Here is a 21,039-nt window from a genome sequence, read left to right as displayed (position 1 = left end):
ATCAAATTCACAGTATTGTTTTTAAATTGTTTTTTGGGCTAATCATACTATAGGCTAGGTTAAACATGCCAATAACATTAGCCTACTTCTTTACAGTGAAAAATATTTGATTTGCAACCTCATTTCAAGGTTAGACAGCATAGCAAAAATGCATATTGTCTTATAAAATCCTATGGATCCTATCCTATCACATTACCCAACATGTAATAGGTGTATAGGCGGGTACATATATGAAAAAAAACCACCTAACCCTAAAAAAATTCTAACAAAAGGTTTCTCAGCTGTTTTTTATAGTATTAGATGTCCTTAATAACATACTAAAAGTTTACCAAAATTTGACCACTAGTAAGGTGTTATTTTCAAGATGGCGTCCAAGATGGATAGGAAGCCTGAGGAGACACCACAGGTGAATAGGGTAAAAATTTTAACTAACAGATATCACCATGAAACTTCCCAAGTTTATCACTTACATTAAGACAAATATTTTTTGTATTACAAGTTTTGTCAAATTGTATGTTTAAATATGTAAATTAGGCAATATCTAATTAAATATGCGCCAATTTGCATATCCGAAATCTGAACAATGGATAAAAGCCACTTTCAAAATTCTTGTTTTATTTTGTTGACATACTAGAGTCAGAAGTTTTTACAGAGGGGATTTTGGATATCTCTCTTTATCACTCTGTAAATGAGAAAATACTATAGCCCTAAAAATTCAAATATCGTCGTGTTTTTAGGAGTAAAATGTTGTATAAGAGCCAGAAATCTCCACTTCAGCAGCACTTACAGACACCAAACCTTCCAGTTTGATCCCTTTCTATATTCTGAAGGTTTTTACAGAGGGGATTGTTGATATATCATTCATAGCCTGATTTATACAACATTTTACCCCTAAAAACACGACCAACTTGAATTTTTAGGGCTGGTGACAGTATTTTCTCATTTACAGAGTGATAAAGAGAGATATCCAAAATCCCCTCTGTAAAAACTTCTGACTCTAGTATGTCAACAAAATAAAACAAGAATTTTGAAAGTGGCTTTTATCCATTGTTCAGATTTCGGATATGCAAATTGGCGCATATTTAATTAGATATAGCCTAATTTACATATTTAAACATACAATTTGACAAAACTTGTAATACAAAAAATATTTGTCTTAATGTAAGTGATAAACTTGGGAAGTTTCATGGTGATATCTGTTAGTTAAAATTTTTACCCTATTCACCTGTGGTGTCTCCTCAGGCTTCCTATCCATCTTGGACGCCATCTTGAAAATAACACCTTTCTAGTGGTCAAATTTTGGTAAACTTTTAGTATGTTATTAAGGACATCTAATACTATAAAAAACAGCTGAGAAACCTTTTGTTAGAATTTTTTTAGGGTCAAGTCATATTTGTACCTGACTAGTAGCCTATTGATGACTTTATTGTGTTGTTTGAAAGAAAAAACACCGATTTAAAATAATTAAATTATTAGTAGCCTAAAACGTGTATTTGTTTGTTTGATTGTTTTGAGTAGAGCCAATGTAGCCTATTTTTTACCTTTTGCCGAAGAGGAGAGGTGAGTGCGGTCCACACTCCGGCCTGTAGGGGGCGGTAACGACTTTTTCACAACCGCCATTAACGGAAGGAAGAAGAAGGAAAGCAGAGGAGGAAGGAGAAGAAGCCAGAGAGGAAAATTAAAGAAGAAAGAGGAGGAGGAGGGAACAGCATAAAGGTGTTTTCGGTAAGGTACGTTTTCAGTGGTCAAACGCAACATAAGCTGCAGCCAGCACCGCTGTGCGACCCGACCGGTGCTAACGGCAGGCGGGCTAGCACGGTGGCTAACGCTAGCCCGCTCCGTGACATCGGGTGGGCGGTCAGAGGTGTAAACATCTGCTGCAGCTCCCCTGCACACAGGACTGGGGGAGCTACACGACGTGAACGTGATTGTCGGACGTATGTTTTCACCGCGGGCCTGTCTCCAGCCCGGAGCTCAGTGGCTAACACGGCTGTTTGTGTGTTTGTTGGCTGCCGAAACAGGTGGTAGCTTCTCCGCGACAGTCGTGACAGCATGGCGGCCGCTGCAGGGTCAATGTGGGACGAGCACCAGGCGTATGAGGAGCTGCTGTACTGGGACAGTCTGATCCAGCAGGGCCACCGACTCCTCCCGCATGACTTTGAAAGGTACACACACACAGTATTGTGCAACCCCGAGAGATAGATTTCAAGGGTACCACCAGGGCATCTTAAGCAGGGTAATGGCTGAGATGCTGCAAAAGCACTTCGATTTCACATACACAGTTGTACATTACCATTAGTTTCATTTATTTCTCAATTTGGATCTGAAAAAATGACTCCACCTTTACTTCAACTGTCTCCAAACAAACGATGTGTTGTATTGGGCCTGACAGATATGTAGACAAAAACTTTGAATTTGCAGAGGTGACTAATACCTCCAGACGTTGGTTATGTTAAATGTTAGAGAAACTGTGAGGAAAAACAGGCACATCAAAACAGCCCAGTTGGGATGGGTGCTGGATCAAAAAGGAGGAACACTAAAGAAGATGAATGAGTCCGCACACCAAAATTATGTTAAATTTTAACTCATTCAAGTGGGGCAGAGGTTGTTTGAACCTTCAGAAGTCATCACCATCAAATGGCAAAGGCTGCTGCATCTAAGCTTTATGTAAATGCAACCAGTTTGAGACTAGTTTCAGATCAGCCATCACTAACAGTTCATGCTGTAAAAATAAATAAATAAAACAAAATGAAAAAAATACACACACAAACATCCTAAAGTCCCACAGACACACAGAGAAAGTAATTTGTTGGTTTCATGCAGAAATATTTTTTAGCATTGCAGCCCTTTGAATTAAATGTGGGGTTACAATAAACCACGTAAAGCTTCAGGGTTCAGGCTACAGGATCATGGTAACCACTCAGTGTTGATCAAAATTATCGAAGCTTGTTGCATCTTTTGTCTGAAACATCTGAGCATCTCGTTTTTCGGTGCCGTCCTGATTTTGTGACGCTCTCCTTCCAGATACGAGGAACTGCGGTACTGGTACGACTGCCTGTGCTACGAGGAGGAGCTGAGACAGTATCATGACTACATCGCCGCCATCGAGGAGATCGAGGATAAACATCACTATGAGGTTTTTCTTCCTTCTGCTAACTTGGTGCAGACTTTTAATCCATTGTTGTTGGAGTCATTTATCCACTTCTTTCACAAGATGGAACATCTACTGTTTTCCATCATTATTTTATTTCTTGCTTGGCTTTAAAAAGCCTTGCTTAATGAAAACTGTATCTTATGTGAATGTGTCTGCGTGTTTTTTTTAATAATGCTCATCTTAACTGTTTCTGCTAATATTGTACTACCTCGTAATTCTGTGTTTGCTTAGCTTGTTGTGTTTCACTGTGTCATGGTTACAATATTGTTCATAAGGAATTTAAGAAATGTTTTAATGACTATTCAAAGTTGTGCTCATTACAAAATAATCTTGTGATTTTTATATGGACTTCACGTTTTCTATAATGCACACAGAGTTTTTCTTCTGTCCAATCCAATCATTGCTTTTGTTTTTGTTTTTTTTTCTCAAATGAAGGAAGCTTCATCCCCCCAGGTCCGCACGCCGTATGATCGCCACGTGATGGCCAAACACTCTGAGGTGTATCCCTCAACAGAGGAGCTGGATGCGGTGCAGAAAATCGTCTCCCATGTTGAATGTGCTCTGAAGACTGTCTCTGACCAGATGGATACTCCAAAAGAGAGCGAAGAAAACACAGACACCGAGACACCGAGGTAAGTGAAGTGTCCAAATGGACTGCAGCTGCTCCGACACACAAAGTACAACAAGGGAGTTTTAAAATGCATGAGTCGGTTTCATCCTGTTTTTAATATGAATAATTAGATCATATTCCTTCTTTTTCTTTCCCCCCTCTCCACCCAAGTTCTGATTCACAGGATCGGGTCCTGCGTGGGGTAATGAGGGTCGGCCTGGTGGCCAAAGGACTCCTGCTGAAGGGAGACAAGGACCTGGAGCTGGTGCTGCTTTGTTCCAACAAACCTACGATCACCCTTCTTCAACAAGTGGCTGAAAAGCTAACTGAACAGTTGGAGGTACACATTGACCTACCTGTCATTTTTATACAATGCCCGTCCAAAAAAAAATCACCACTTGGATTTAACTAAGCTAATAGGCAAGAGCCTCCCATTGGATAATTACTGCATGGATGATTGTGTTTCAGCTGGCAACAACTTATTTAACCCTAACTGATGCAGTCTCATTTCCTAAACTACCTTGTCTGAAGCCACATCCTGTGGTCGTGGAAAAGATGTTAAAGCGGAATTGCCGTTTTTTACAATCTGGACCTTATTTCTAGCGTAAAATATGATCATTTACTCACCCAGATAACTTTGGTGTCATTACAAGTCGCTCCGACAAAATTAGATCCATTCAAGAGCCGCGTATATCCGTATAATGCGAGTCTACAGGGCAGCAGAATGCAGCCTCTAAATAACACATTATCTGCCACGAAACTCGTTCATTTCACCAATATTTTGTTATGATATGCTAGTGCTATTCCCCTCTGAATCCGGGGTTAGCTGTTATCAACATCCGGGGTCTGTAGGTTGACCTACTGACCTCTGACCTGGATGATGTCATCTCTGAGCGCTGCACGGCTCATTCTGATAATAATCATTCTGCTTCAGCATTTGGTCCATTTTTAGCTCAACTAGCCGGAGCTTTAGTGAGTCCAGGTTGTGGAGAGGAAGCCTGTGGAAGCTGAACTTCATCCAGCTGCTCATTTTGTTCTGACAAGTCAGAAACACAGAAACGAACCGTAGCTTTAGTGGTAGCAACAAGCCGCACCGCAACGGGGTCGGAGATGACATCATCCAGGTCAGAGGTCAGTAGGTCAACCTACAGACCACAGACGTTGATAACAGCTAACCCCGGACTCAGAGGGGACTAGCACTAGCGTATCATAACTAAATATTGGTGAATGAACGAGTTTCGCGGCGGATAATGTGTTATTTAGAGGCTGCATTGCGCTGCCCTGTGTATTTGCATTATACGGATATACGCGGCTCTCAGCTGGAGCTAATTTTGTCAGAACGACTTGTAATGACACCAAAGTTATCTGGGTGAGTAAATGATCGTATTTTATGCTACAAATAAGGTCCAGATTGTAAAGAATGGCAATTATCCTTTAATCAGAAGGGTCAAATTATTGACATGCATCAAGCAAATAAAACATCAAGGAGATTACTGAGACTACTAAAATTGGGTTAAGAACTGTCCAACGTATTATTAAAAACTGGAAGGATAGTGGAGAACCATCATCTTCAAGGAAGAAATGTGGTCCAATGTGACCATAGAGTCCAGACCTTAAAGGAGAATTCCGGTCATTTTCTTTTCTTTTTTTTTTAAGTATATTTTTGGGGCTTTTTATTGCATTTAATTGATAGTGCAGTCGAGAGAGAGACAGGAAATGGGGAGGCAGAGAGTGGGGGAATGACACGCAGGAAAGCGCCGTCCGACACCGGACTCGAACCGGGGCCGCCTGCACCGAGGACTGAGCCTCAACATGGGGCGGTAGCTCTACCCAGTGAGCTAAATGCCGCCCCATTCCGGTCATTTTCTAATAGGCTTGGGCGATAGGACGAATGTATCGCCAATCGACCACCGGCTGAGTCCGTCACGGTTGATTTAATTTTTTGGCGATTGTCTGGGCGATTTCTTTTGCATTTTATTTCGCCAAATTAATGGTCTGCCTCCACAGAATTCAACTCTAATTTACATGGAGCACAATTCAAAGCGTGCGTAAATCGGATCTTGCAGCTATAGTTATGTAATATGTAGCCTATGTTATTCACACTGATTTCCAGCGAGTCTGAATTATTTTTAGAAGAGCGTTATGGCTGTAATGTTTTATAATATTCAGTGTGCCCTTATTTTGAAATCCTTGTACCGGGGGTTACTGTTACCAAGGATACGGAAATAAAAGTAGCGAAGCTCCGGACAGAGTTGCGGTGATTGTATCCACTTTATGATACGTTATGAAGACACATGTGTCTATCACAACAACGGATTATCAAGCTGATTATCCATACGAAAGGTAGGCTGCCGGTTCTCACGGCCCGGACTTCTGCCAATAGTTTTTTTTTTTTTTTTTTTTTTTTTGAGGGTGTGTGTGAGTGTGTGTGCGCCGAGCGGACCCGTCTTATAGAGACACGCGTCTATGGGACAGGCTTTTATTTAATTTAGAACAAACCTTATGCTCAGCAAAGATGGAAAATAGTCTAATATAATAAAATAGTTCTGTTGTTTGGATACTTTGGATCCAGAGCAGCATTCATTTACAAGTTTAATCAGCACCAATTAAACTTCTTCTAAATATAGGCTACGTAAACATTTAATAACTCGGGTCAGGTCGGAGTCGGACCACAGGCTTCTTTTTTCTTTTTTCTTCTTCCTCACAGGAGCTGCGCTCACCTTGCTTCTCTCTGACGCGTCGGTGCTCTGGTTGTGATTGATCCGCTGCCTTGAATCCGCCCCACATTCCGTTCAAATAAAACGTTTTATGCAATAAAATATAATTATTCTGTTGAAATTATTTATCTACATACACACCTGCGCTCCGCACACGTGTCATAACTGCCGAATATATCGTCAACCGCCGATTTAAAGGGGTACGGTGGCCGATTGGAAATTTTTAACCTATCGCCCAAGCCTATTTTCTAAGTAACGCTCTTCAGCTCTAGGTCCCTGAGTGTGACCTTAGGAAAAAATGTGAGAAAAATCTGTGCCGAGCTCCCCTCTCCACTGCAGTTAAACAGTGAAGTAATGGGGGCAGTTCTTCTAACCACCACTTTGGCCTCTATATAATGCTCAAAATATCACTACACATGCTTTGCAACATCCACCAGTTCCTTACCACACAACACTGAGTGTGCATTACTCCGTTAATATGAGAGAGCAGTGTTAACATGTGTTTTTATCACGTACCTCTGTTTACTCTAGCTTCCTGGGTAGACCTTACTAGTTGACTGTCGAGCTCAGGACTGTTTCCATATCAACAAAGACAAAATCGCGAGGAAAACATGGATTTAGGAGTCACAAATAAATGTTGTGACATTGCAGAAGCTTATCGAAACAATGCCACAGGCGGTCTAATGAAATATCAGAGTGTGTGACTTTTTTTTTTGGACGGGCAGTGTATCATTCTCCATTAACACAGATTTAAAAGATTGGGCTCTTGAAATCTGAGGAGTTCATCTTGGCATACCTGTCTTTTTGTGGTTTTCCCAGGCTAATTCAGTGGGGACATACACAGTGAGCCAGTGTCCAGGTGATGCAGCCATCGTTGTGACGGGCACAAAGGAATTGGACCTGACTCTCACTATCCACTTGACGTCACCTCTTGTCAGGATGGAGAAAAAGAGTGAAACTGCAGAAGAAGAGGAAGAGCAAGAGCAAGAAGAAGGTACATACGTTGGTCCAGACATCCGCTACCACAAGGCTGATCTGTGTGCTCTCAGTGTGCAGACACTGTACTGCTCCACTGATCTGCAACTTTTCTGGATGTTCAAACCTCACGCACGTTCTGCAACCTCTCATTCGACCTCAGTGGAGCTTGTACAGCGCTTGCCGCTGACCAAGGCCAGTGAACAACCAACAGATGTTGGCTCTTCACTCGCTCGAGAGTCCTTTCGTCGTTTTGTGACAAACTGGTGTTTTCCAGCAACACATCTCCTCTGTAGTCGCTGACACATTCTGCACATGTTGTTAATGACATTGCCTCAGTCATCAGAAAAGAAAAAAACATTGTGTATTCTTGTTGAATTGTTTTCATGTTTAAAATGAAGGCTTTTTCAAGAATAACAACTTAAAGCGCGCATTGCATGTACTTGATGCTGAACATGTACATTTGGCACCAGCTGCAGCAAAACTGATCAGCAAAGAAGAGTTTGCTTTAGTATCTCAAGAGAGAATTTTAATTCAACTAGGAAGAAGGAGAAAAGAGGAGGAACAACTAAGTGATCGTTTGGTAATGTCTGAATTTGTTAGTCAGTGGAGTGTTGGTGGAGCTTCTGTGTTAATCGGCATGAGCTGATTTTTCACACAAAGGTCTGAAGTAACAGTGAGGTCATTTAAAGGTAGGGGGGAGTTTGCTGAAGCCCCACGCACAGAACCATGCCGGTCTCCGTGCAGTTTTAGACCATTGACTACACTGCACTCTGGATTTTAGCTTCCGCTCGTGCATCAGTGACACTTTGTATTAGAGAAGCTTTGTTCAGGTACAGAAACACATGCTTCATATTCACTGGTAAATTGTCTGACAGGTGAGAGTCAGGTGTGGTCATGGGCAGACTGATTAATGCGCCTGTGATGCTCAAACACGGCTGCTGTTGCTGCAGATGGTAACAGTTTAGACAGCTGTTGTGAAACTGCGTCTTCCCTCAGTGAGATTATTGATTTGTATTTGAAAACAATACTTTAAGTGGCAATTTAATTATTATAACTTCTAATTATATCTATTGCTTTTGGTTTAAGAAAATAGTGATGTCAAGACCTACTTTTGTGTAAAGCTGAGGACATTTTGAATAGTCAAGCTTTTATCACACAGCCTTGTTTTAACTTCATTCCGTTCATTTTGTTGAGGCACAGGATTGAAATCAACTGTGTTTGGCTTAGATTAGCTGAGTTGTAACTGTAGTGTAGACAATGAGCTAAAACTCGCACACAGCTGGTATGGCTCTTTGGTTTTCCAAGTTTTCACAAGGCCTGCTGAAACCAGTTTTGGATGAGGGACTCCCATCAGTTTTGCTGCAGTGTGGGGCAGACGTGTAGATTCTCTAAATGCCTGTGATTTACAACTGATTGCATTTTAGTCTGTCAAGTTTTTTAGGAACGCTGGACCTTTGACCAACTGGACACACTGTCTCAGGAAGGGGGAGAAAGCAGCAAACCCAAGCCGAGGGGCTGGTGGAAAGGGGGTATTATCATAGATTTTTTTTTTTACCAAGCCGCATGTAACGCATAACAACATGCTATGCGATTTTTGCTTCCACTTTTCATACACTGTGGAAACATTAGTTGGGATCCATGGCAGGTGACTGTCTGGTTTGTTGGGACCAACATTATTACACATTAGGTACTTTGGGCCCCCTTTCCCTGCTGCTGGTGGTTTGTGGAAAGCTGCTACTCCCTGAGCTGCAAGACAGAGCAACCCCCTTGGTCAAACTGTACCTTTTCTTCTTACCCCACCTCGTCTGAATAGAAACGCGAACAGACAACGATCCGCCGGACGTTCTGGACAGGCAGAAATGCCTAACTGCCTTGGCGTCTCTCCGCCACGCCAAGTGGTTCCAGGTTTGCATTCACGTCCTTTTCTGTACTTAAGGTTGAACTGTTTCTTTCAGTCATCTCAAATTTAGACAGTAACAGTTTTTAACTGTGCTCCCAGTTGTTGTTGATGTAGCTCATAAATCCTGAAATGTCAAAGTTTAAAAGAATTTTAGAGGTGTCATCTGCTGATCCATACCAACGACAAAATTAAATTGGTATAGACAGCAGCACACTGTTTATACAGATTAAACTCCCATGTACCAGAGCTGTACAACAAAGAGCAAGTAACGGACATGTCTAATATACAGTGGAGTCCAAAAGTCTGGGACCACCTTACCATTGCAGTGAATGGGAGGGTGGTCTCAGATGTTTGAATCCCACTGTATCTCACTACTTTTATATATTAGTTTAAACACTTGTTGATTTTGGAGACGGCTCAGATGTTCTGACCTTTCTGTGCCTGCCTTGTTTTCCCGGTCTTGTTGGAGCCCTGAAAGCACAGGGGTGAGTTGGTATTGAAGTCGGCAGCTCCTCTAAATGAACTGGCTTTTGTTTGTGTCTCTAGGCCAAAGTGAGCGAGCTGAGCTCTGCTGTTGTCGTGATCCGGATCGTGAGGGACTTGTGTAACCGTGTTCCTACCTGGATGCCACTGTCAGGATGGGTAAGGAAGCTGTTGATGCACATGATAGCAGCAGCTAAGATGTAGTTTTTCTTTTTGTATAAATCAACTTTTTTCTCGTTTACGGTTAAATATTATCTTACTTTATTTTTTTTTAAATTGTGGCAACATCTTGGTAAGCAGTGTGTTCACTCTGTTGTTCTCCACACAGCCGCTGGAGCTGCTGGTAGAGAAAGCTATCAGTACATCTGAGAGACCAATGGGAGCAGGTGAATCCTTCCGCAGGGTTTTGGAGTGTGTTGCCTCTGGAATCCTCCTGGATGGTGAGCTTGTCAAACCAGCACAAATGTTCATACACTGATCTTATTTTATTTATTTATTTTTATGTTATTAATATACTAATTGATCTGTGTGTGTGTGTGTGTGTCTGTCCAAAGATGGCCCTGGAGTTAAGGATCCATGCGAGAGGGAACCGGTCGATGCCACAGAGCATCTAACTCTGCAACAGCGTCAAGATATTACACAGAGTGCCCAGGTCAGAAGAGGCTGCTAATACGTACACACACACACACACACACACACACACACACACACACACACACACACACACTCTCTCATATTTTGATATGAATATCTAACTTTTGATGTTTTTCTTAGTTTGCCTTGAGGCAGTGTGCATTTGGACAGATGCACAAGGTGTTGGGGAGGGACTACAAACCTATGAGGACACGGAGACCATTGGGAGCCGGTGGCAAAGATGGCACAGGTACCTAATGATCTACAACAGGGGTGTCAAACTCAAATACGCCGCGGGCCAGAATTTAAAAAAATGGTATAAGTCGAGGGCCACATGGTTGTTTATTGAGAACTTATTGAAATGACCTTTTTGCACATGTTGAACCTAAAACTAATAAAGCTTGTAAGTTATTGCATATAAAACAACAATAATCATTAAATAAAAAAATCAGTTGCATTTATTTCTAATGGCTCTATCTGCAGCTTTCCATAGTCATTTCTAATTAGGGATGCACATGATTAACCAATATCAAGAACTTTGACTGATTAATATCGATTAATATTTTTTTAACTTCTATGTGTCAACCAATGGGGGCTTGACGACACGTGCAGACTTACACTCGTGCCTTCAGTCATATCAGTCATTCGTTTCTCAGCAGGAAGTTAGACATATGTGACAGTTATGCAGCGCAGTCCAGTGACAGACGGTCAGACGACGAACTTAAAGGGACGTCTGCGTGTGCATCACCTGTAACAACGGCGCTGCTAAAAAAAGAAAAAAGAGAAAGAAAAAAAGGACGGTACTGTGTTCTCCAGCGTTCCCCAGTGTTCACCTGCAGCTCCACAGAGGTGTTGTGCTGTGTTTCATAACGGCAAGAAAAAAAAAAGCACATCGTCGATCACCCTCTCAGTTGACAACAGAGGATCAGGTTGCTGGTGCTGATGAACAAGTGGGACAAGGACTCACGCTCGCGGCCCCCTGATAGACATGCACTGGCAGTGCATTGTGGGATTTGTAGTTTTAGTGGTACGTGCAACATACCGGCGGACCATAATTAGATATTATCATGCGGGCCAAAGATATTTGGACATAAAATGACGTGGCGGGCCACATCTGGCCCGCGGGCCTTGAGTTTGACACATGTGATCTACAACCTCCGCCCTGTCCATGTTGCATATCATTTGGAAAGGATGTATTCAAAGGCTTGTTTCTGTTGTGTCATGCAGCTCAGATCGGTCCTGCTGGTCCTTTCAGCCTGTCAGCTAAGAGACAATACTCTGAGGTGGAGAACGACGAGGATGAGCCCCATCTCAACAGCAAACAGAGGAAGTTGCTCAAGTTCCAGAAGCGATTTCAGAGGAAATCATGTTAGTGTTTTACTGTGAGAGTTGTTGGTGAAGGCTGAGATCAAACTATGTACTTTGATTGTGCAGACATGACCCGCAGTTAGAGGTCAGACACTGTAATCACACACACAGACACACACGGTGGCATTAAAATGCTGCCTTTTGAAGGGTCTTCTTAACCGCAGTATGGGAAGATGTCCATTTTAAAGGACCTAGTATGTTGATACATATGGATATAGAACTCCAACAATTAATCGATTAATCGAACAATAAGCGATTATTAAATTAATCTTCAACTATTTCGATAATCGAATAATTGGTTTGAGTAGTTCTTTTAAGGAAAAAAGTCAAAATTCTTTGATTTCAGCCTCTTAAATGTGAATATTTCTGGTTCCTTGTTCTTTTATGACAATATACTGAGTATCTCTTTGGTTTGTGAACGAAACAAGACATTTGAGGACGTCATCTTGTGGTTTGGGAAACACTGATTGGCATTTTTCAAATTTTTTTTTTTTTTTTTTAAACATTTATTTTTGATTTTCAATTTAAACAAACATACAGTACATTTCATAAACAGCTCAGCCATGATTCATCAGTCTTTACAGATTCAAAAAAGAAAAAAACATAGGATACTGTCATTTCAATGAAATAAAATAAAGTAGCCATAGAGAATACACAGTTCATCCATCTCAAGGTATTTAAGTACAGGACTCCAGATTCTGTTAAATATTTGTGTTTTGTCCCTGCGAGAGAACCTTATCACATTAATCAGCTCTCTTTTCCACATAACGTATGTTGGCACGTTATCTGACTTCTACATAAGTAGAATGAGTTTTCTCGTTTTTTCAACATTTTTAAACATTTTTTAATATTTTATTGTCCAAACAACTACTTAATTAATTGTTTAAATAATCTACAGATCTATCGATAATAAAAGTAATTGTTAGTTGCAGCCCTATATGGATACATTGCATTTGTCCTAACACCACATCCTGACAAACAGCCAGCGAACCGGCGACGACATCTCACACGAAAGTGTCCTGATATGCAACGTGACGATTGTATTGCGAGTATATTCTATTGCTTCAGAATCCAAACCAATCATCTTCTGGCGCTATTTTTAGATTCCCCACATTTCCTGGTTGCCGTTTTTGACATCTTGCAGTATTTTTTTTTTTTTTTTTTTTTTTAATGCAATTCTCTCATATTTTCCTCTCTCTGCTAACTAGCTTGTCAACAGGAAGCAGGGTGTACTTTTCAACCAATAAGAAGTGTTTAGGGGCGGGACATATCGTCCAGATATAGAGACAGAGCGAGCAAATTTTTCAGGGTTGGGCGTCATCGCTGGACAAAGCGATGTCGCCCGCGGCATGTCAGGACAAGCTGACTGGAAAGTGACGCATTCTAATCACTTTTTCTCGCTCACGTTGCCGTCGCATCGCTGCATGTCAGGATGGGGTGTTATGGCATCACATCGCTCACTTGGTGTATGACACTGCACTGTGGAATCAGGAATATTTTAATTCTATATTTGTGGGGGAAAATTATGTAAATAAGTGAGGAAATGCAGACAGCAAGCACTAACATCCGCATGGTTAATCTCCAAATTTATTAAAATCATTCATGTGACCTCTTCTTTTTGTCCCTTTCTTTATTTGTTCTTTTGCTCTGTAGTCACTGATGATTTCAGCATGAATGCTGTGATGCGTCTTAACCAGTACAGACCAGGCCTGGAGTACCGGCTCACATCTCAAACTGGTCCGGTCCACGAGCCGGTCTTCACCATGGCTGTGGACCTGAATGGGAAGACCTACGAGGCCACTGGGCCTTCCAAACGAGCGGCCAAGCTCAATGTAGCCACCAAGGCAAGACTCGGTCAATCACTCTGCACTGGCTCATCCATTGGCTGCAATCACAAACCCGTTCTTGGCATCTTTGCTGACCTGAACCAATACAGTCTTAATGGTGCATGTATAAAATCGTGACTCTTGTCCTTCACAGGTCCTGCAGGATCTTGGTCTTCCAACGGGTTCAGAGACTAAATCTGAGCCCAGTGTTGATATTGAAGGAACCCAGGACTCGGTGAAAGATGCTTCCACAACCTCTTCTACATCAGAAGACGTATGTGCACATGTTTTGTTCCTCCCTCTGGAGTGGTTTTACTCTCACACAGTAAAGCCACTGTAACACTTGCATCCTGAAGAGAGAGGGGGTGCTCTTGAGTAAAGGACTCCCAAGTCATTGTTTGTGCTCTTTCTGTTAACAGAACAGTCAGGGTCCCATCTTGACCAAACATGGTAAAAACCCTGTGATGGAGCTAAATGAGAAGCGGCGCAGTCTGAAGTATGAGCTGTCTGCAGAGACAGGAGGCTCCCATGAGAAGTGTTTTGTCATGGAGGTGAGTGTTGTTGCTTCACCCTAACCAAGTGTGTATTGAATACTACAATTTAACCTTTAAAGTGATGTCTGCAGTTCTTGAGTCTGCCCAGTGCTACAGCTTTTAGAGCTGGGCAGTTAATTCTATTAGATTAAGTTAATATATTTTTGATGATAATTTTGGCTTCCATTGATTTATAAAAACAAAACATTCCAGATATACCAACTGTTCAGCCACATTTCTTTTCTGCAGCAAATTTCATCTCCCCTAAAGAAAGAAAAAACACCCGACGTCATGGGTTCTGCTCCTATTGCAACATAAAGGTCTCATGCACATTAACCAACTCTGTTTCTGATTGTTCACAAGTGATCTGAGGACACATCCACTGAAAATACTTAGAAAATTTAATTGTGTTGCCATAATCAAGCTTTAAAGTCTGAAGTGTTGCAGGTATAGCAATAAATAAAGACAGATGCAGCCTCCTTGATGTCAGCCAGAGGTTTCTGAGCAGCAGAGTGGGCTGCTCCACCGTCACCATCTTGGCGCTTCCTCACTCTTTTGGATTAGCATTAGCTGGGCAAAGAAGAAGAGCACGTGTGGAGCTGAGACTGTAGTGATAAGCATTCACCCGGCCGCCTGTGACTCAAAGGAACCAACCTCAATTACAGCAGGCCTTAAAGCTTTTTCTAAAATTTGAGTTCCTGACTCATGTTCACATTCACCCCCCACACAGTTGTCATGAAGGAGTAAAACATATTGCTCACCAGGCTGTAAACATGTTTATTCCTGCTGTAAAGTTAGACATTTTAACATTGAGTTACTTTTGGAGCCAGCTGCAACTGGCAGTTTGTAGGGCCGCAGTTCTTGGCACTTCAGCGTTGGCTTCATTTTTTTGTCACTAATGTTGCTCTTACAGAAGAAGACCACTGCAGCCAACTAAAAATGTTCACATTTATGTTTTGCAGATTCTTTTCTGTTGAATCCAACAAGACTTTGATGTGTGTTCTGGTTCTTGTCTCACAGGTGGAGGTGGATGGGCAGAAGTTCAAAGGGAGAGGCTCCAACAAGAAGGAGGCAAAGGCGTATGCCGCCCTCGCCGCCCTTGAGAAGCTGTTCCCAGATGATAACGGAGTGTCGAGCGCCAACAGAGGTTTTGTAAAGAAGAAGGTTACCTACACCGACATGGTAACGTATCCAGCTAGTGATCCTCAAAGACAACGAGTTAACTAAATTGTTAGCGGCACTTCACATTGGTTTTTCTGCTGTATCCTTTTGAACAGCACATCCCAGGGTTTGGCACCATCCGTGGCATTCCTTCAGACTCTGGATCCCGCGGCTGGGGTCCTAACAGAGGTCGTGGCCGGGGTCGAGGCAAATTGTTTCCTTCAGGACCCAGCTACAACAAGAGTAAGGAATTTTACACTCGCTAGACGTTGCCTTCGCTGTGCAAAGAGAAAGTAGGATTCTTTTGAATATACATCATTATAGCTTTGAGGAAATTGATGAATTTCTCTCCATTATTTTAAAAGCTAACTACAGTTATGAGAGCAGCACTGGCACAGGCTATCGTAAGTATGGCCCACTCCTCTGTCTTGTGTTGTGTTTTTATTGTCTTATCTGCTGAACACACAGAGGAACTATTGTTCCGCATTATTCCTGTTTCATTTTAAGGAAATAAAAGGAAACTGGATTATTGTTAATAAAACACAAGAGGGTTCAAAGTCATGGAGAAACATGACCTACTTTACAGTGTTTTTTTAAATTCAAAACAAATCTACACTCCTAAAAACTATAGGGATTATGGCAATGGGCCAATTTGCCAAAATGTTGAACTATTCCTTTAAAAAAAAATGTTGATCAATTAAATGTGATTAATGCAGAGTGACTAAAATGGATTTACTTCTTTGATGGTAAACAACATTTTATTGGTGTCTTTGATGTCTCCTCCTTTGTTATTTGGACAAAATGAGCAATTCAAATATGAAAACTTTGATAGACGTAGACATGCTTAAATTGCAGCTGTAGTACAAAGCCTGTCCGTCGTTTGTTTCTCACCTCAGTTTTAAAATAAAAACACTGTAGCATGGATGTACTGTAACACTAGGAACAATTCATTGTACATAGCAGTAATACTTGATTGTTTGTTTTCTAGATAAGCTCTATGGAAACACCACAGCCAGCACCACGGCCTCCAACCCCCCCGCATCCACTGAATCAGGCAGTGATATCGGCTACGGCACCTTTTACCCTGAGAGCAGCAGCAGCACCACCTTCTCCTCCCCACCCGTCCCCACCGCCGACTACAGCGCCACGAAGCCGGAAAGCTACCAGACCATGCCTCCTCCGGCCGACCAGGAGAGCCCTTACAGCTACGGCTACGGAGATGAGAAGAAGAAGATGCTGACCCAAGGTCAGACTGAGAACCAGGGGGACTACTCTATGTACAGCACAGCCTACCCCAGCTCAGTGACGGGCGGTCAAGTGTATAATAATTATGGTGAGTAAGGACGGAGCGAGGTGAATTCAGTCACTTCTATCAAACAGAATCTGCCTGTGTCTGCCTGACGCTTCTTCTGTTTGCACTTGAAAATGATCCGTTCCTGCATGAATGTCCTGGTTTAAGTAACAGTGTGTTGTCCTGCTCCACAGGGTGGGGAGACCAGTCGTCCTGGGGCGGTCAGCAGCAGCAGAGCTACAACATGTACCAGGGCTTCGGAGGACAGAACCAGGGTTCAAACTCTGGATACAGTGACATGAATTACTAACCGTGGTGTCATGTACAGCCTTTCTCACCTCAGCTCTATGCCATCTCTGATTGTCCGCCCTCAACCATGATCCAAGGATACCACTCCGGGAAAACAAAGGAAAAAAAATTGTTGTGTCTCTGTAACTGGAATTTTTTGTGTTTGTTTGTTTTGGTCACTCTTCACCTCGCTTGTCTCTTACAAGTTTTAGTTCACAGATGAAAGCTAATGTTTTATTGAAGTCCCTGTTTCCTTTAACTGCCGCAGCCCTCATTCACCTGGATATGTAAAAAAAAAAAAAAAAAAAAAAAAACATACCTGGTCTATTTTTATGTCCTGTTTTGTTGGGTGGTTGTTGTTTTTTTAACCTAACATACTGGTTGTGTATCAGTATGTGGTTTTTGATTTGAAGCTGCTAGTTTTAAACTGATGATTTGTTCACTCATGTTACATAAAATGCTCTAATAATTCTCATAAAAATAAATGACTCTTACTTTGGAGTGAATTTTCTTGCCACTACTTTACTAATTCACAAACAAATGCATGGTTAAGTAAAACTTCTGAGCTCCAGCTCTTCAATTGTTTTGAAATATGAGGCTTTGATATTGAATTTGACAGACAGGTCAAGTCAGTGGAGTTATCATCCACAGGAGCTGAATTATGTCTTTGGCTCAGCTTGAGCTTCCCTTTAAAATGCCAAACATACTCCTCACATCTGTGATACCAAGAATGTTTTGCAACACCCACAAATCCTGTGAATGGCTTCTGCAATGCATGCAGATGCTTCACATCACTCAGTCCAGCATGCACCTTCTATCATGTAGCGTGCATTATGTATATGAGCAGCTATGTTGTTACAAAGGTGGGATGAGGCCTCAGTGACCTCTGTGAGGAAATTAGGTCATGTTGGCTGCAAAGATACTAGGGACTCATAGAAGCACAAGGACACATCAAATGTGTCATTGTTGCATGCAAAGCAAACTTATAGTCTGCTGCATATTTTTCAGAATATTCTCTGCATATGAAAGTAAATGCATTTGTACTATAGCCTCCAACTCACAGACCTTAATGAATATTACTAGTTACTTTCTGGAAGGAAGGCTATGTTTCAAAGTTTCTCATCTGTATCTCCTTCCAAATGCTCTCTAACTGACCAAACTGGAATTTAACTGTCTAATGCATCATTTCATAATGCACTCTTGCATTGCATGCCTCCAAACTGTAAAGCTAAAAATTAATGTGCAAGTGAGAAATGTCATTTTAAGTGACAGAAACTGTGGAAACATAGATAGTATGGTTGGAGTAGAAAACAAAAAAACAAGACCACACTCAGGGAGACTATGATACACTCTGAACACGCCATGATCCACTAGACTGCGGAAATATAAATTCATCAGGGCTGTATGTCTTACTCCCGATTTGCCCAAAAACACGGAAACACAAGGACAAAAACAGAGGAGGAAAATGATGATTAACACCAAAGTGGAAACAGTGGAGTCTGGGCACCAGCTAAAATAACCATTGTGAATCACATGTGGCCCAGATGACCCTCTTTTGTCCCACGACTGAGACAGTGTCTGTGTGAGCAATGCTCATGCTGCTGCGGCGTGTCCCCTGGGCTGGCCCTCCTGCAGCCTCTCCTCCAGGAATGCTGATAAAAGGACGGCAGGAAGAGCGCAGCGAGGACAAGCTGTGTCCCGTCAGGTCATCCTCAGCACACCTCAGCAGTGAGTGCTTTATCTTTGGCGTTGTTATCTCTGCACACCCACACCTACTCTCCTCACATCCAAGCTTTTTTTTTCTCCCTTTGAGATGCTTTTGTCTTTCGTTGAGACAAGTGAGGCTTTAACTTCTGCTGTGCTTGTGTTTGATGCTGTTTCTGCTGAGGCTGATGCAGGTCATTTGATCTGTGGGTTATGGTTGTTGTTTAGGCAGAAGCTCAGTTATCCAGATATGCGCTTTGTCAAAATGAAACTGTGACCTCTGACCCTCTCAGGCTCCTTTGATTAGCTTCCATTAGCTGCAGCTGGGATGTGTCAGCCTCAGCCTGCAGCCAATCACGCGCCACCTGCAGGCATAAAAAGCATATTGTTGTTTAGTGAGGTAGGGGGAAGGTGAGACTGCCTGTGGTGCAGCTGCAGCAGTGGTTTGTCGCGCTTGTTTCCTGTTCCTCTTTTACTTTACTTTCGGTTCACTTTCAGTCGGTGTTAAATGTCTCATCTTGGTTTGAGTTCTGTTTTGTCCTGTTGCTGAAGATCTGTCTCTTTCTCCTCAGATGGCGCTTCTACTGGGATCCATCTTGATTGCTGCCATCTCCATGGCTTGCTGCTACCCCACTGCCTTCCAGGACCTGGTGGACAGCACCAGTAAGTCTCCCCCCCTTGATCTCTCAGTGTTTTGTTCCCTGGGTTCTTAGCTAAGAGTTAATCTCCTGTTCACTGACAGGCAACAGAACCTCCATTAAGTTCTTGGCCGTAGGAGACTGGGGTGGAGTACCTTACCCCCCCTACATCACCGCTGTGCAGAAGGCCACAGCTCGAGAAATGAGCAAAGTGGCAGAGCAGATGGGAGCTGACTTTGTTCTGGCCCTCGGCGATAACTTCTACTACAAAGGTGTGGACAGCGTGGATTCTCCTCGGTTTAAGGTTTGTGGAGAGAATCTGAAAAGAAAGTGGTGATAAATCAAAATGATTGTGATATTAATTTTATCTCTTCTCTTGCTTCCATCAGGATACTTTTGAGACTGTGTACACTGCAAAGTCTCTCAAGGTCCCCTGGTATGTGCTCGCTGGTAATCATGACCACGCAGGAAATGTTAAAGCCCAGATTGATTACACCCGCAAGTCTGACAGATGGTATGGCACATTTAGTTTTGTTTTTTTCAGTTCCAATCAAATGGAATTAAAACATCCAGGAGAGAAAAGTGTTAAAACCGACAGAGGAAAGACTTGGTTAAACTGTCTTTATGCTTCATTATCACAGGAGATTTCCTTCTTATTACTATGAGCTGGACTTTCACATCCCCAACACTGGGAAGACCCTGACCATCATCATGCTGGACACTATAATGCTATGTGGAAACTCTGATGACTACGTAGATGAGAAGCCCCGCGGCCCGCTGCGTGAGGTGGATGCCAACCGTCAGCTGGCCTGGCTGCAGGAGAGACTGGCACAGTCCAAGGCAGACTTCCTGTTGGTGGCCGGCCACTACCCCGTGTGGTCGGTGTCGGAACACGGGCCCACAGAGTGCCTACTGCAGAGGCTCCGTCCTCTGCTCACTAAATACAAGGCCACTGCCTACCTCTGCGGTCATGACCACAATCTGCAGGTTTGTTTGTTTTTTTTAAAGAAATGTGATTTGGTAAATTTGCAGTAACGATTCAAGCTTGGCTTCACTCCCAGTGTCTCTTGTCCACAGTACATTGAAGAGTCTGGTGTGGGCTACGTGGTGAGTGGAGCCGGAAACTTCTTGGATCCTGACGTCCGTCACTGGAACCACGTTCCAAAAGGTACGGTGAAGTTCTTCACAGGCCAAGCTTCAACGCTCGGAGGCTTTGTCCATGCAGAAGTCACCAAGAACCAGATGATTTTGACCTTCTTCCAGGCCAAAGGGACCTCTCTCTTCCGCACTGTCCTTTCTCAAAGGCAATTTGAATAGATGAGCGTACAAGAACAATCATACAGCATCAGTCAGCAGAAATGGCTGACGAGTCTGTATTTTAATCTATGGCATTAATGTATCAAAACATTTATTTTAAAGAGAATCAACTAGTTTTACATGTAAATTTACTGTGATAAAAGAATAAATGTGGTTTTGTTTAAAAAATGCCTTGTCATCTTGGTTTCAGTCTTGTGACTTGGTAATCTCTCAAATGATTTGCTTCGCTCTGCTCATTTTCCGTGCTTTGTTCTGTGGAAAATCGTAGCTTGCAGTCATGGGTTTTCCCCTTTGAACCAGAACTGAACAGCTCAATTAAGTCGTGTCATACAGTTTGGTTTTTTTAAGTATATTTTTCTCTCCCTTTCCTGTCCTCTTGACTGAGAAAGACAGGAAAGGAAGAGGCAGAGAGAGGGGGAATGACACGCAGGAAATGGC

General features: G+C 42.4%; 2 protein-coding genes across 4 annotated transcripts; both read left to right on the top strand.

Moving 5' to 3' along the window:
* Window positions 1-1,624: 1,624 nt before the first annotated feature.
* On the top strand, window positions 1,625-17,431 carry LOC310990434 (interleukin enhancer-binding factor 3-like). 3 transcript variants are annotated; one of them, XM_083977802.1, is made up of 20 exons: window positions 1,625-1,725; window positions 2,022-2,165; window positions 3,025-3,136; window positions 3,590-3,786; window positions 3,936-4,104; window positions 7,301-7,475; window positions 9,273-9,364; window positions 9,906-10,001; window positions 10,171-10,282; window positions 10,397-10,494; window positions 10,617-10,725; window positions 11,703-11,843; window positions 13,497-13,687; window positions 13,824-13,943; window positions 14,089-14,220; window positions 15,223-15,384; window positions 15,480-15,606; window positions 15,729-15,767; window positions 16,352-16,696; window positions 16,849-17,431. In XM_083977802.1, the coding sequence occupies exons 2-20, from the start codon at window positions 2,053-2,055 to the stop codon at window positions 16,962-16,964; spliced, it is 2,646 nt and encodes an 881-aa protein (XP_083833928.1). In that variant the 5' UTR covers window positions 1,625-1,725; window positions 2,022-2,052; the 3' UTR covers window positions 16,965-17,431. The 3 variants fall into 3 exon arrangements, with proteins under 3 accessions (XP_083833928.1, XP_083833927.1, XP_083833929.1); XM_083977801.1 differs by having other exon boundaries at window positions 1,639-1,730; XM_083977803.1 differs by lacking the exon at window positions 15,729-15,767 and having other exon boundaries at window positions 1,639-1,730.
* Window positions 17,432-19,167: 1,736 nt separating this feature from the next.
* acp5a (acid phosphatase 5a, tartrate resistant) lies at window positions 19,168-20,688 on the top strand. The gene is made up of 5 exons (XM_083969625.1): window positions 19,168-19,309; window positions 19,389-19,588; window positions 19,674-19,798; window positions 19,926-20,271; window positions 20,362-20,688. The coding sequence occupies exons 1-5, from the start codon at window positions 19,219-19,221 to the stop codon at window positions 20,599-20,601; spliced, it is 1,002 nt and encodes a 333-aa protein (XP_083825751.1). The 5' UTR covers window positions 19,168-19,218; the 3' UTR covers window positions 20,602-20,688.
* The last annotated feature ends 351 nt before the right edge of the window (window positions 20,689-21,039 follow it).

The sequence above is a fragment of the Trachurus trachurus genome (assembly GCF_905171665.1).
Source record: "Trachurus trachurus genome assembly, chromosome: 1".
Taxonomy (NCBI): Eukaryota; Metazoa; Chordata; class Actinopteri; order Carangiformes; family Carangidae; genus Trachurus; species Trachurus trachurus.
The sequence above is the reverse complement of the archived record's forward strand: the minus strand, read 5'-3'. Positions and strand labels throughout refer to the sequence as shown.

What these genes read in the sequence shown, in the direction of transcription:
- LOC310990434 (XM_083977802.1), top strand. Translation starts at nt 2,053, where the DNA reads ATGGCGGCCGCTGCAGGGTCAATGTGGGACGAGCACCAGGCGTATGAG. An exon ending in CCTCTTCTACATCAGAAGAC is followed by an intron (nt 13,944 to 14,088) that starts GTATGTGCACAT and finishes TTCTGTTAACAG; the next exon opens with AACAGTCAGGGTCCCATCTT. An exon ending in AGGACCCAGCTACAACAAGA is followed by an intron (nt 15,607 to 15,728) that starts GTAAGGAATTTT and finishes TTATTTTAAAAG; the next exon opens with CTAACTACAGTTATGAGAGC.
- acp5a (XM_083969625.1), top strand. Translation starts at nt 19,219, where the DNA reads ATGGCGCTTCTACTGGGATCCATCTTGATTGCTGCCATCTCCATGGCT. An exon ending in TGGATTCTCCTCGGTTTAAG is followed by an intron (nt 19,589 to 19,673) that starts GTTTGTGGAGAG and finishes TGCTTCCATCAG; the next exon opens with GATACTTTTGAGACTGTGTA. An exon ending in ACCCGCAAGTCTGACAGATG is followed by an intron (nt 19,799 to 19,925) that starts GTATGGCACATT and finishes TCATTATCACAG; the next exon opens with GAGATTTCCTTCTTATTACT.